Source organism: Aphelocoma coerulescens, chromosome 1 (genome assembly GCF_041296385.1).
Source record: "Aphelocoma coerulescens isolate FSJ_1873_10779 chromosome 1, UR_Acoe_1.0, whole genome shotgun sequence".
NCBI lineage: Eukaryota > Metazoa > Chordata > Aves > Passeriformes > Corvidae > Aphelocoma > Aphelocoma coerulescens.
This window is the reverse complement of record NC_091013.1, coordinates 75,147,723-75,162,191: the sequence shown is the minus strand read 5'-3', so window position 1 is coordinate 75,162,191 and position 14,469 is coordinate 75,147,723. Positions and strand designations below refer to the sequence as shown.

Below are 14,469 nucleotides of genomic sequence, written 5' to 3'. Positions count from 1 at the left end.
TGTCTTCAGTATAAAAAAGAACTCTGATGAATCAAGTCATTAAAAAAAAAAAAACAAAAACCAGAAACAAGAATGTTTTCCTGAAAAGTACATTTTCTAGACACTGTAAAACAGCTTATTTTTAAGTAGTATTACTGTATGCTGAGCTAACAAGTGAATTGGTTTGTGGATTTTGTTTACGTGAAGATACTTCTGAGATTCAGGCTTCAAATTTACCAATCAAATGATAAACACCAGGGTGGAAATGTAAGTGCAAACAGACACTGAGAAGAATAAATGCCGAAAAAAATTAATTGTGAAGACATTTAAACATAGAGGCATCTTATCTATAGATACAACAAACTCCTTCACTAAGTCTTTTGGTCATGATTGGGAGTAGTTCAGTAGGTCCACATTGACACAACCATAAACTATGAATTAAGACTCAGGAAACACATGAAGAAATCACATGATCTACAGTATGCTTGAGGCTAGACACTTAAACTGACTTAATCTGGTCCAAAACAAATGTACTGATGTGATCACTTGCAATTGTGAGATAAGAGATGATCCACAATACCAAAACCACAACACAGCTATTGCATATGCAAATCCTATAAATACAACAGAATTAAGACTGTCTTAAGTGGAAGAATACTATTTGAATAAAATTCTTCATCCTTGAATACATTTTACTAAATGAGTATCTGTTTTATCACAAATTTGCATCCTTCTTCCTTTGCCTTTTTGTTCATTTATAATTTTCATTTGTGTTATTTCCAGTTCAAGCAATATAGTCTATCATATCTTAATGGATTTTTACATGAGTGTCTTATTTAGGGGAATGCAACTTCAAGAGACATTACTTTAAACTTTGGCTTAGAGCTAGTCTGTTTGAACCATTAGAAGTTGGTTTCACTATAAGAGAATACAAAAGACACATTACCTCGGCTTTTGGCGGCTTCTTTCAAAGCAGCAAGAACCTCAGGCTTCAGGTCATCAGAGAGTAACTTTCCTTCCAGGCCAGGAAAGAGTGATCTAGCACACCATGAAAAAAAAGAAAACAAAAAAAGGCCCCCACACTTTAGCAAAGCATCATTTATTTATGTTACTGCACAGACATTACCAGCTTGGCAATCATCATGGTAGAACAGTAGCCTGCAAAGCAAACACGTACATATGCAGAGTAGGGCTTTCAGTGGGCATTTTCTGATGAATGAAAAAATCGTACATTTAGAAGGAGAGAGTAGTAAGAAAGTAATTTTTCCAATTACTCTTCTTTTCAGAGCAGCTCTAAGAAAGTTTTCTTTTGATAGAAAAACTGGGATTAAAAAACTATTTTCACCTATTTGTATTGTAACAAAAAAAAAAATAGTACCTACCATTCTATGTCTCTTAGAATTCCATGTGAAAAGTGTACAAAAAATACAACACATAATTCTAGAATGTCACACAGATCTGTGCATTTGAAAATATTTGCATATTTCAGATCTGTGGTCAATAGTTAAAATTATTGTGTGAAGAGTAAGTCTCATCCTGCCCTTCTCTTGCTTTAGCTCTTAAAACTAGATCGGTTTTCAGGGTTTTGGTCTTTGTGTAATCAAAAATAAAATATCCAGTTTAATTCTGATCACAGGTATGTTCATTAGACAAACCAACACAGAATCTTGTTCTTCCACAGAGTTAGCAGAAAGAAAATTCCTAAGAGCTTATTTTACCTTCTTAGTGGGTTCCAAATTTGAATAAGGAAAGAGCCAATCTCCTAAATTGAAAGGGGTTTGAAACATCTAACATGCATAATTTATCATACTTAGAACATTAGAATTAAAGATACTTGATGCAGGCAAGAATAGAGGCAAAGAAAGCATTATTATTTCAAATTTCTGTTTTAGCACCGCTAGCAAGGAGATTTATGCCTGTTATCATATGCTTTTGAATCAGTTTTACAAGGCCTATCAAACCAAGTCCACTACCAATGGAACATGAACTGGATAAGAAATACTGGTATCCTCAAGTTTCAAATAAAGTATCTTATATCTAGTCTGAAGTAGGGCTCTAATTTGTTAGTCTCATCATGGGAATGTTTTCTGTTTTAGCATGCTGCCTTAACTTCTGGAAGGAGTGCAAGAACAACAAAAGATAAATCATCTCACAATTGATGCTAAAGAACATTTTTTTTTTAGAAAAAGACACTAGAATCACAGGCTCTAAGTGGTTTTAATCCCCTGAAAAATAACCTGAATTGTTTAGAGCAAGAAAGATTATGGGTTTATGATTATGGGTTTAAATTTACGGAGCTCCTGGAGTGCATCCAGCAGAGCGCTTTGAAGATAATTAAGGGACTGGAACATCTCTCCTATGAGGAAAGGCTGAGGGAGCTGGGCCTGATCAGCCTGGAGAGGAGACAACTGAGAGGGGACCTCATCCACATCTATATGTATCTGAAGGGAGGGTGTCAAGAGAGTGGAGCCAGGCACTTTTTTGTGGTGCCAAGGATACAGGCAATGGGATAAGAGGCAAAGAGCAGAAACTGATGCACAGGAAGGTCCAGCTGAATATGAGGAAGAACTTCTTCACTGTGCAGTGACCACACACTGGAACAGGCTGTCCAGAGAGGTTGTGGAGCCTCCCTCACTGGAGATACTCAAGAACCATCTGGACACAATCCTGTGCCATGTGCTCCAGGATGGCTCTGCTTGAGCAGGGAGGTTGGAAGGGACCACAGGGGGTCATCTGACCCATTCTGTGATTCTGATTAGAATATAGCAGAAAAAAAACAGCAGCAGACTTGAAGATATGCAAACTGTTTTCAAGAAGCATGGGAAGACAAGTTACCTGCATCCAGCTGCTTTTCTTGAAGATTGGCTGTCTATATGTATATTCAAAACACAATTTATGTAAGGACCTCACTTGAAGCACTTTTTGCCTTAATAATATCTCTATGGGCACACTCCAACCCACCTCTACTTCCCTTATAAACAGTCCACAGAGCAGGAAAAGCAACAAAAACAGGCCGAGTGTCACATTCTCTCAAGTTGAGTGTCTGGAAATTAGTGGAACTCTGAGGCAAAGGAGAAGGTGGGATTATTGTAAACATACATGCAGGTAGCACATTGTAAGGGGAAACAGTAAGACAGCTGGTGTGTCTGAGTGACTTCAAGCCATACATCTTTAGAGATTATGTGGAGAATGGTCCAGATTTAAAAACTATTTAATACATGCATAATCCAGTACAGACATAAAAAGCAGTAGTCATGCTTTCTCCCCAGTGACCCCAAGCTCATTTATTCCAGCTAGCCTGCTCTTTGCTATCCTCTCCCCAGTGTCAGTGCAAGCTCTTTTGGCTGATGAAAGGAGAGCCAAATTGGAGCACTAGTGCAGCTAGGAAATAAGCAAGGAAAAAAGCTAATTGGAGAGGGACTGGAAGGAACAAAAAGGAGAGCAGAAGTAAAAGTACTACCTCACTGAAAGTAAGTGTTGTGATAAAAAAAACTAAAAACAATCTCAAGACTTAAGTTTAATAAAAGCTCTGATCATTACCTAATTTAATGAACTTCCTAGTATGCATATTTCTAATCTCCTCCTATTTGTAATTCCCAGAAGCAAATGAACTTAAAAGGTATCCTGAGGTATTCTCTTAAAGTGTAGATCATACAATTCTTTTATAAAGGGTTAATGGAAAATGGGTGTCAAATTTTTCAAATGAGACAGATGAACACAGACATACACATATATACAGAAAATTGAGTTCTATCTATGCATTATTTCATCACAATACGGGCTGCTGCATACCTTGATTGTCGATAAGCAAAGAACAGTCTGAAGCAAACCCCCCACAGTATTACAAATATTAATCATACCTGGGATATTCCTCTGAAGTTATGTAAACTACATCCTGTTCTGACACAGATGAGGAAAAAGGAATAAAATTCCCATTCTGTAAAGGCAAAAGCTCCAATCCAATCAGTTCACTATAGACTCCATCAGAAAGCACAAATTCTAAAAGATGAAGCTTTTCTTCAGCAGGTCCACTGTGTCCAGATTTCCGTAGCACTTGTCGCACTACAGTGGGAGTCACTTTTTTCACAGCTTTAGCAGTAGAAAGAGTAAGATGCACTGCACTAGCAATATTTGCTGGTACCTTGGCAATCTGCTTCCCTGAATTCTGGAGGTAGTTGAGAACAGACTGTGTGTACTCCAAACTCTCATCCATTTCAGAAAAGTGCACCTGTTCCACCTTTATCCACTGATTACTCACTGAGTAAATAACTGTATGCTGGAGCAGGTCTTTAAAGAGAGGTACTACAATTGGTTTCCAGGGTACCCTGATTTTGTTCTCATCAGGCCACAACCTATAAATTCTTTCAGCTGACAACGGAAAATCTGAATTCTTCTCAGTCTCCATTCGTTTGATAGCTTCCAAAATAAGGGTGGTATATGCCTTAGGCACTATATTTACCACAAGAAGATCATTCCACAAAGCTGCTGGATCTCTCCACTGATCCAACTCTCGCCATTTGATACTCCTCCTATTGTCTGTGAGACCAAAGAAACCACTAACATGAACTGGGAGTCCAGTTTTGCTTTCTTCGCCTGGAGGCAAAGGCAGAAAACAAAAAGCTCTTCCTGAAAAGTCTGCTACGGCTCCATTTTCCTCCTCGTTAGTTGCTAAAGACATGGCTATTCCAATTGTAGGAACAAATTTCAAGTCATCAGCTAAAGAATCCAGCTCTGTACACATTCCTCGACCACCCACACAATTACACACTAACCAAGATGTTTTCTGTGCGTCTTTAACACTCTCATCTTCTACAACTATATTTACATGGTATGTCACACATGTTATGCTATTGCTTGGAACTCCCTTACAGTACTGATTTATTGCAGTTCCCAGGATTTTGATAGAATTGGGTCTCTCATGTTTCAAGGCCTTGTTCTCACTGGCGGTTACTCTAAAAACCAGCCTCTCTGTTCCATCAGCTTCCCGAACGTGCAATGAAACGTCCTGAACACTCTTCAGGAAAAGCAATACTGTGTCCGCATCTGCTCTGAAGGATTCAAACAGCTCCAAAACCTTCTGTTTGTCGTAAACATTGCTGCTCAGTTGGGAAGGCTGCAGGCGAAGTGGGAAACGAAAAAAGGTACCAGGGAAGTTTCCGTTCTTAAATGTTTCCTTAGTGCTGCCAAATACACCAATGAAAGGTGCAAATTGGTCAGTAAGTTCATTTATTTCCTTGCTATCTTCTTTTAGATTCCAACACTGGCCTGACTCATGAGGTCCAAAAAGGGTTTGATGGGGATCAAGCATTCCAATCTGGTCACCACTGAAGATGCTAGGGACATCTGTATACATAAAAACCAACAATTATTAAAAATCCTAAAACAACATACTTTAAAAGTACAGTGTTAAGGAATAAACTTTAAAAAAGCAAGAAAAAAATATTCTAAAACCATGATGAACCGAGTATAATGCCCAAGGAACCAGTTGAGTGACCATCCCTGAAGGTATTTAAATGACACACATACATGGCCCTTGGGGACATGGCTTAGTAGCAGGCTTGGTACCATTTGGCTTACAGTTGGACCCAATGTTCTTAAAGGTCTTTTCCAACCTACATGATTCTGTGATTCTGATAACATAATTCAGTGCTTACTGACAGGGAAGAAACAAGCACACACCTATTCTGCAATTGAATATATAAATACTCATTCAGCTATTTGAATTCTAGCAGACAGAGAGCAACAGCAAATACAATTACTTTCAACTACATACTTTTATGTTTCCAGCATTTCCAAGAAAAAAAACATCTAATTTATTACAAGTGAGTTCTATTAGATTCATACTTTGCAGATCTTGAAGGCTGGCAAACAGTAATCCTGTACATTTAAAAGCACAAATTCCCAGAATTATCAAACCACTGAATGTATTAATTTTATTCATGCTCAGCTATGTAAAATATTGTTAAAAAATATCATGTGTCTTAAAAATTCACTTCACAAGGTAAAAATTTTTATTTCAGCAAAACTTTGCCTTTTATTCTGTACTATTATAGCTGTGGAGACTGTAAGCATTATTTATGCTTCTTCTGTACCACAATAAAACATTCTAGGAGAATAATATGTTTCAAGACTGAATATTACCTGCTTGTGAAACAGTATGTACTATCTCTTTCAAGTGTATATGTGCATATACCTCTATTACATAATATCTTTTCTAGCAGTAAATAAAAATCACTACTTACTATAAAAAGAACCTGCAGAAGAGTTTCAGTCTAGTGAGTAGAACTTCCACACTTCTACTTGGATAGCTACCATACATTATGAGCCTCTATAAAATGAGCAGCAGTGTAAAATTGAAATACCAGTGTAAAGGAATGTGCATTTCAATATAAGGGACTAAGTAGATAACGATGCTAGTAGAACAATCTTCTTCAAAAACATTCAAAATCAAATAGATATCTTATAGGATTGCAGAAAAATAGGAATGCTTCATAAGAAAATCTAGCCATGTACTAATTTTAAAATGCATTATAGAGAAAATATTAAATGTTTGTGAATATCTGAAGTAATTTAACTATTTAAAACTTCAACATTTTCTTTTTAAAATAACTACAAAGAGTACCTGTTATATGATAAACTGAATTAAAGCCAATTCCAAATCTTCCAACTTTCAGGGGATCATCTTTCTTCCTGCTTCTTGCTATTTCCTGTATACCATGCCAGTCTTCAGGGGTGAAAATGGCATCATTGTACGCATAAAATGCTGGTCCTATAATAAACAGGCAAGAGTTAAAAAGATGACAGAAGAAAACTATTTCATGTTTAAAATTTCTAGGAAATGAAGTCACAGACCTGAGAAAGCATTTCTTTGAAGTATGCATGTGCAAATTGAATGGGGAAGCTATGACTGAAGCTGACATCAAATTATGACTGGTAATGGGAAAAAAAAGCAAAATGCAAAAGCAAAGGCAAAAGCAAGGAGATGAATTTAACTCTGTACATGGTAGTTAGGTTTATATTCTGATGTGGTATTTAATTCTTGCATCCACATTTTAAAAGAATGATTCTGCAAAACTGAACAAAAAGCAGAAAACAACAAAACTTCTGAAAAAAGTGCCATGTGGCACAAGACTTAAACTCCATCTGTTCAGTCTATCAAAAAGATGTCTGAAAAATGTACTAATCACAGTCCAAAGATACCTCCACTGGAAGGGAATATAAGGCAAGATATAACAATAACCTGTGTCTAGAAAGTAAGGCAGACAAATCCACATTAGAAGACATAATAAGGCTGATTAATGACTGAAAGAAGCCAGAAGAAAGAAGTAGTGGATTATCCATCTACAAATCTACAAATCACAACCGAATGCCTTTCAGGATGACTATGCAAACTACTTTGCTTGTTAAATACATAACTGACCTTCATCTCACAGAGCCATAGTAAATGATGTAAAATGATGCTAAAGTTTCAATAAACTGTATTTGCAGTATACAGGCAATATGGAGCAACACTGGGTGTAAGGGCAAGAGAAAAAGGATGGGGAAGAAAACCAAACTGCCTGGACAATGCTGAAATGTAAAGGGCTATGGTCATCTTTACATTAAGAACTGGTGTGCTGGCTTGGGCTTCTTGGTAGCTGGGGCTGTATTTTGGATTTGTGCTGGAAACTGTGATGGTAACACAGGGCTGTTTTAGTTATCATTGAGCAGGGCTTACACAGAGCCAAGGCCTTTTCTGCTTCTCATGTGGTCCAAACAGCAAGTGGGCTGGGGGTGCATAAGGAGCTGAGAGGGGACATAGCCAGGACAGCTAACCCCAAACAACATGCATATTGAAGAACAATGACCACATTTAATAAAAATTATATTTACCCTGATATTGTGCCATGTCCTTTGACCACAACGTTTCTGTTCCATACTGAGTTTCATCATATAGAAACCTAACCTCTGTGGCACCAGCATCTTCTGCATTCTGTATCAGTTCCTGAGGCAGAAAAAAAATAAACAAAATAAAGTATAATGCAGTAATACATATTCTAGCAATAGCTTTTGAACTTAAACAGTAGAAAATAATAAGCAATTGTCTCAAGTGTAATTGTTTTTATGGTTTTATCCAGTTTACCTGCATGAGAATAGGTGTCCTTATAAAACAAATATTCAGACAAATACTATAAATGTGATTTGAATTTGGAGCTCAAGTACCATACGAAAGCAGTCACAAAGCTGAGAAACAAGCTACTAAACTGTTACTACTATATTATCCTGAATAAGAGCTGTAGAAGTCTAAAAACAACACAAATGTGAGAAGGAAAAAAAAGAATTTTCATATTTATCAAAGTGTATTGTTAAGCCTTTAAAAACAGTTGTACAACAACAGTGAGGCACCCATCCACAAAAGGGTAATACACAGCACTCTACATCAACTGAATTAAGTTCAGGTTAACATTTCACAGTATGAACCAACCATTCAAGGGCCACGATGCTCACACTTCTAAACCCCTTTGACAAAGGGCTGCAAAACAACTCTGACCAGTAGCTCCCTAAGCCATGAACCAACAGAGCAGCAACCCCGTTGATTTAAACCCACAGACTGGAAAAAGGCTTATATTAAAATTGGGTATTTGTTAAATAGTATTAGTAGTGGTGAGAGCTATGGAAAACTACAATGTCAGTAAACTAGTTCTGTAAACATGACCATTAATAAAATACGCCTATTCAGTCCCGTTCTCATCAACAGCAGACACGTAAGCATGGTTATAAATACCTACGGGATTACAGCCTCACACAATGCTCTGTTTACACTGAACCATCCCAGTGTATCAGGGCTCCAGACATATAAACACGTGTGTATGCTCATGTGGGTGTGTGCAAGCTTGGCATAAGCAAGTACTTCAGCTGAATTGAAAAGCAACATAGATACATCACATGCAATGTATTCATAGACAATTTCATTCAGTTATGTGTAAAATACTTGAGAGCAAGAAGAGCTTGTACTTAGAAAATGCATCAACTAGCAGCAAGTATTTCAGATTAGGTTGCATTCAAATATACTGTTGAGACTAAAATAACCTCACTGTTATCTAATATCTGGTTCCAAAATTATAACCCTTTGATTTTGCAGTTTGTGACAGTAAGTTCAGTCTGTAACGTATATTATATTGTCACTTCTACATAATTTTGAAGTATTATGAGATAGCAAGAAATATACCTACAGTTAAGCATAAATAAGAAATGTTTAAAGAATCTTTACAAGATGTTTATATGCAGTTCTTCTTCTAAAAGAACAATCATGACAGTACTTCATGAAGATACAGAAAGATAGCCCAAAGCCTTCAGAAATATTAAATACTAAGTATGGAAATCACCATGTAGTCAGACTTGCATTCATGCTGTGGCACATGGGGTAACTGCTACATTCAGCTGTAACAGCATTGTATCTGAAGAATCAAAACCCTGAAATAAATTTTAAGGTATCAGCAAAATTCCTGGTAGTAATCTCTCCCTAACAATCTGTTAACCCTAAATTTAAACTATGAAAATAGCATCATTTCTACTTTTAGATTTACCTATCTGATTTCTAAGGACATTACCTTATTTCTTCATGTTGGAATGAAAGTTTGGGTTTACAATGTTGACGAGATCTGAACCCTTCTTAATTCAAATACATTTTACAGATGCAACTAGTACTGAGAAATAATAAAAATGTAAGCACCCCTCTTACAGACTGTAACAGACAGTACAGACACTGCTCAGAATGTATCCAGGAAGAAGTTTGCCAAAACAGTTGAAGATAAGCTTATCTTGGGCATTCCCACTAAGCATAATCAGCTTCTAGTTCCATGGCTGCAAACAATACAACAGACATCAGGAACTGTCATCATCTGTCAACATTTGTGTGTTTTGTACGTAGGTATGTATGGATAGATAAGACAACTTTACCAGATTCCATTAGTTAGAATCTAGTATTCCCATACACTAAGAAAATTAGGTTCCTACCACCCATGTGATGAAGCATGCGGGATGAGAAGTCTAACATCCAACTAATCACCCCAGATGCTCTTAAAAACAAAAAAAAAAAAATCAAATTGCCATTTTCAGATATTAACATAGGAAGCTATGATAAATCACACAAATCATCTTCTACTGAGGAAACTCAGAAATGTTTAAAGAAAAAAAAAAAAACAAACAAAAACCACACAAAACACACAACTGGCTTTGCCTTGTCCACGCAAATGGAAACGTATCTCCTGTACTACTGTAAATATAAGATAAAACAACCATAAGATTTGCTGGAAAGTGTTAAACTTTGGTATTATGTCATGCATATTAAATGACTGTTAAATATGCTATTTATTGTCTACCTTAAGAATCTGTCCTCCCTCTGGGTATCTTCTTAATATATCCTTAAGAAAATCAACAAGTGGCGGAGTTGTTTGTCCAAAACGACCTAAAACCAAACAAATAAATTTTAAAAAAACCTGTGCATTATACTACTATGCACCTAATTTCAGATTAAAAAAAAAAAACACTAAAAAATTACTGCAAACTTAAATAATTTCTTTAAACTAACTTAAGGCTTGTTATTGTAAAGTCTTGCCTTTCCAAAATCAACTGTGAAAATACTACATTATAAATCTTTTAATTAAAAAAAGTAAAAGAGCAGTTTTGATGTTAAAGTCAACAAGCTGTTTCATATCTAGATGAAATAAATTTGGAGGCTGTCTTTGCAACAGTTATACCACAATTCCAACTACTTGATGTTCAAAAGGAGGAATTTCTAAAAGACTACTATTTTTTAAGTAGCAGGACAGTATTCCAGGGCAGCAGTGGCTCTAACTCTTTTACAGCCAGTGATGATCCCTACTGACAGCTACACACAGGCACAGGTTTTGGCTCTAGTGTACACTTCCTGTTCTGACACACTCTGGGCATGGACCTGGTGCTAGTTTTGGTTTTGCCAGAGCTTAACCCTGGAGGGAAAAGAGTCCAAGCATTATGAACATCTGCTCCAAGAGAAAAATTCTATCACAAAATGAAAGGTTCAATACTCTTCAATTCAAACTCCAGTCTGAGACTAAAGGGCAGCTCCCTTAACCAAACCTCTAAAACATGTGCTTCAAACAAATAGCAATGATGCAATCCTCACAAGGAAAACAGACCCTAATGATGCCCCATCTAAAGCTTCCTTATAAAATTATTAACAAGTAATTATTCTCTTCCTCTCTTCTGCATGTATGTGTGTTTATGAAACACACAGATTCAAACAAGCATTTTATGTATATTCTGGAATAAAACACTAGGAAAAAAAGCAAAGTGGAAAAAAGGGGACAAATAAGAGTTCTATTTGCTGAGAAAACATCAAGCAAAAACATCAAATATTTTGGCTTTAAAATTTTCTTGTGTAACTTTATTTAAGGTAATTTAATAGCATCAATGAAAAAAAATAAGCAAGAAATTGCAACTGACAGCTGAAGGTGTGTGAAATATTTTATAACTTTTGTTAATTTTACAGTATACAGAAGTATATGAAAGTCAATATGCAATATGCATACTTCCAAAATAAGGTGAACTGATCAACTGAAATTATCTAAAATCAAGAAACGAATCTTCTCTAAGTTAGGCAGGCAGGTGGAAGTATTTAAACAATACATTTCATTCACCATGGGAACCACAAAAACAGACAAATAACTTTTAAGTGATAGGAATGGAGATAGACTTTGTTCACTTTAAATCTAAGAGCAGAGCTGCTCTATGTATGTCACAACAATTACTCTGGCTATAGATCATTACTTAATGCATCTTATCAAAGGCTGAACTGATTTTTCTTGAGTATTAGGGCTGGTCATATTTAACACAAAACTGGTACCACAAATTTCAAGGAGAAACTTGCTCTGCCATAACGGCAGACAAGCACTCAGGAGCCCAGAGAGTCTGTGCAGTCTCCATCCTCTGAGGCTTTCCAAGCTCCACCAGATCAACTCTCAAGCAACCCAGTCTGACCTCAGAGCTGTCCACACTTTGATCAGGAAGGCTGGAGTAAAAACCTCCTGATGTCCCTTCCAACATGAATTATTCTGTGATCATATGAAAAGATCATGTGTTATTTGACAGACACCAGCGACGAATGAACACAAAGGGGACATGGATGATCTTCAGAGTACTTCAGCAACCCATGTGCTTGGTCCTACTGACCATGTACTTCCACGTGAGAAATTCAGGGCATTTCTTGATTCATCTGCTGTAAGGAAAAATCTCTGAACTGAAAGACTCCAGAATGAACACAAAAGGCTGATACTAAAACCTTCAGATGTTTTAGATTGACTTACATCAGAACTGTGGGCCAGGAAAAGTTAAGCACTTTATCTAGACATAGACATCTTACAGTGAAATCTCTAAGAAAATCTCCATTTCTAGGCACAAAAATACAGTGCCAGTTTTTCTTTCCCATTTAAGATTTCTTAGGGCCACTACACTTTATTCTCTATATACTTGCATGGTGGAAAATAAGACTTTTTTTATTTAGTCTACCACAGCCTACACACAGCAAAACATCAGAGCAAGCAGTCAAGAATGAGAGAAAGAAAAGCATTTGATGACACAGAACCATGAAGTCCATTTTAAAGGTGTTTTCTAATTACTTCAGGTTCTAGAGAATGTGAATATGAACTTCTGACTAATATACAAACTTCCCTCTGTCACTAAAAATCCATAATCCAGTTCATGGCTTGAAAAGGCTAAGAAATACAATATTTTGTGAGACCAAATAAAATATCTGCATGAAAAGAACAGTTTCCTTCTATGCTTGCTAGCCCATGACAATCCTACCATCCCATTAGCATTTATTTCACTGCCTTAAATTATTATTTAAATTATTAAATTATAAATAAAATTATTGTGAGAAAAATATTAATGCTAGCAACCAAATAAAATAATTATGACAAATTTTAATTAGAGCATTTCTGAAGATATTCAGTTATCAAGACACCATATGAAAAGATACACCTTCAGTTTTCTTTAATAAAAATGTAAATAAGAGACAGAATCAAAAGAAAACCAAACTATCAAAGAAAAAACCTAAAAACAACAGAAGAAATCCAGAGATTTTTACCAGTGTCATATTTTTTTACATGGTGGTTACTGAAAAGATATCCTTTCAGTATCTGAATTGTTTTCAAGTATTCAGCTTATTTTATATGAGACAAGGCAACTACAACAGTACTGAAAGGCAAGTCTTATTGATTCCAAAGGACAGCAATAACCTAAATTCTACACATTATATTACAAAGAAAAAACCAAGGCACTTAAAAAGAGAAGCCTAATTTTCCTAGAGTGGAATGAAAAGAACAAGTGACAAACCTAGGACTTACATGAAAAATAATTGCTTCACATTTAAAGAAGATAAAAATTTCAATTAACTCCATGTTGCATCAGAAAATGCTTTGAGCTTCTAGTTTATAAACAGAGACAAATATTTTCCATACCTCCTCCTTTCAACCCTTTTGACTGAAGTTTCAGAAAAACTTGATTTTGAGACTTCTGAAGATCCACAATCTTGATATCATCAGATAACTGAAGGAAAAAATAAGACAGATCTTGGTCAGAAGTTTCAGTTTGTTAGTAACAGGACCAAAACAAATCAGGTGGAAAAAATGCCTATAGAAGCATACTAAGAGCAAGCCAGGGCCTCTTGTTTGTACATTTGAAAAAGTTTTGTATTCAGGGAAGTTCTGGAAGCATAAAATGAAAGCATTATTGTTCTAAGGTGAATGACCATAAAAAAAATTAACACATACAAGAAGTACATAGTCTGTACTCCACAAGTACATCTGGGTATGCAATTTCACAGGGGGCTTAAACTAAGCAGTATCAGCTCAAAGCAGCTAGCAAGATGCAATGTGTAGAGACGGAAGTGTCAGAGAAACACCCCTGAAGAACTTGACAGCCTCATCCCCCATTACCTCTACATGCAGACCGGTTGAAGGGACCACCGAAAGTCACCTAATCCAGCCCCCAGTGGACTCACCAGGAACATCACTAAGAAACTGAGGCAAACTAAGCAACACATTCCTTAGCAGCCATTGGGAAAACTATTCAGTAATCATAGCACATAATGGTTTTGCTGCACTTCTCATTTCATATGATGTGTGTCTCATTCATATACTAAGTGTTGTTACAAAACTCATATGTTATCCTGCATGCAACAACAACAAATGCTGAATTAGAGAGCCACTGTACTAATTAGGATCTATATTAGAATATTATTATGTGAAATTATATGATTATATTAGTCTCAGTTTACAGCAAATGTTGGGACTACTTCCTCACTTTGATGGATAAAAACAAATCACTAGAAAGCAGTTGGTGTTTACACAGACATAGATGCTTACAATCTAACTACATTTAATAAGCAAAAGACAGCCCTAGTCCAGAGTATGTAATCAGTATTTAACAACAACAGTAATAATAAAAACTTACATTCTTTTTTACTTA

General features: G+C 36.1%; 1 protein-coding gene across 1 annotated transcript in view; it reads right to left on the bottom strand.

The window, feature by feature from the left end:
* SACS (sacsin molecular chaperone) overlaps positions 1–14,469 on the bottom strand; it is a 56,823-nt gene that overhangs the window by 18,697 nt on the left and 23,657 nt on the right. The window contains exons 7-12 of the mRNA XM_069013531.1: positions 13,461–13,548; positions 10,341–10,426; positions 7,852–7,963; positions 6,602–6,748; positions 3,840–5,322; positions 926–1,017 (exon numbers count right to left, since the gene is read on the bottom strand). Of these exons, the coding sequence (XP_068869632.1) occupies positions 926–1,017; positions 3,840–5,322; positions 6,602–6,748; positions 7,852–7,963; positions 10,341–10,426; positions 13,461–13,548 (2,008 nt within the window). The remainder of the gene's footprint in view (positions 1–925; positions 1,018–3,839; positions 5,323–6,601; positions 6,749–7,851; positions 7,964–10,340; positions 10,427–13,460; positions 13,549–14,469) is intronic.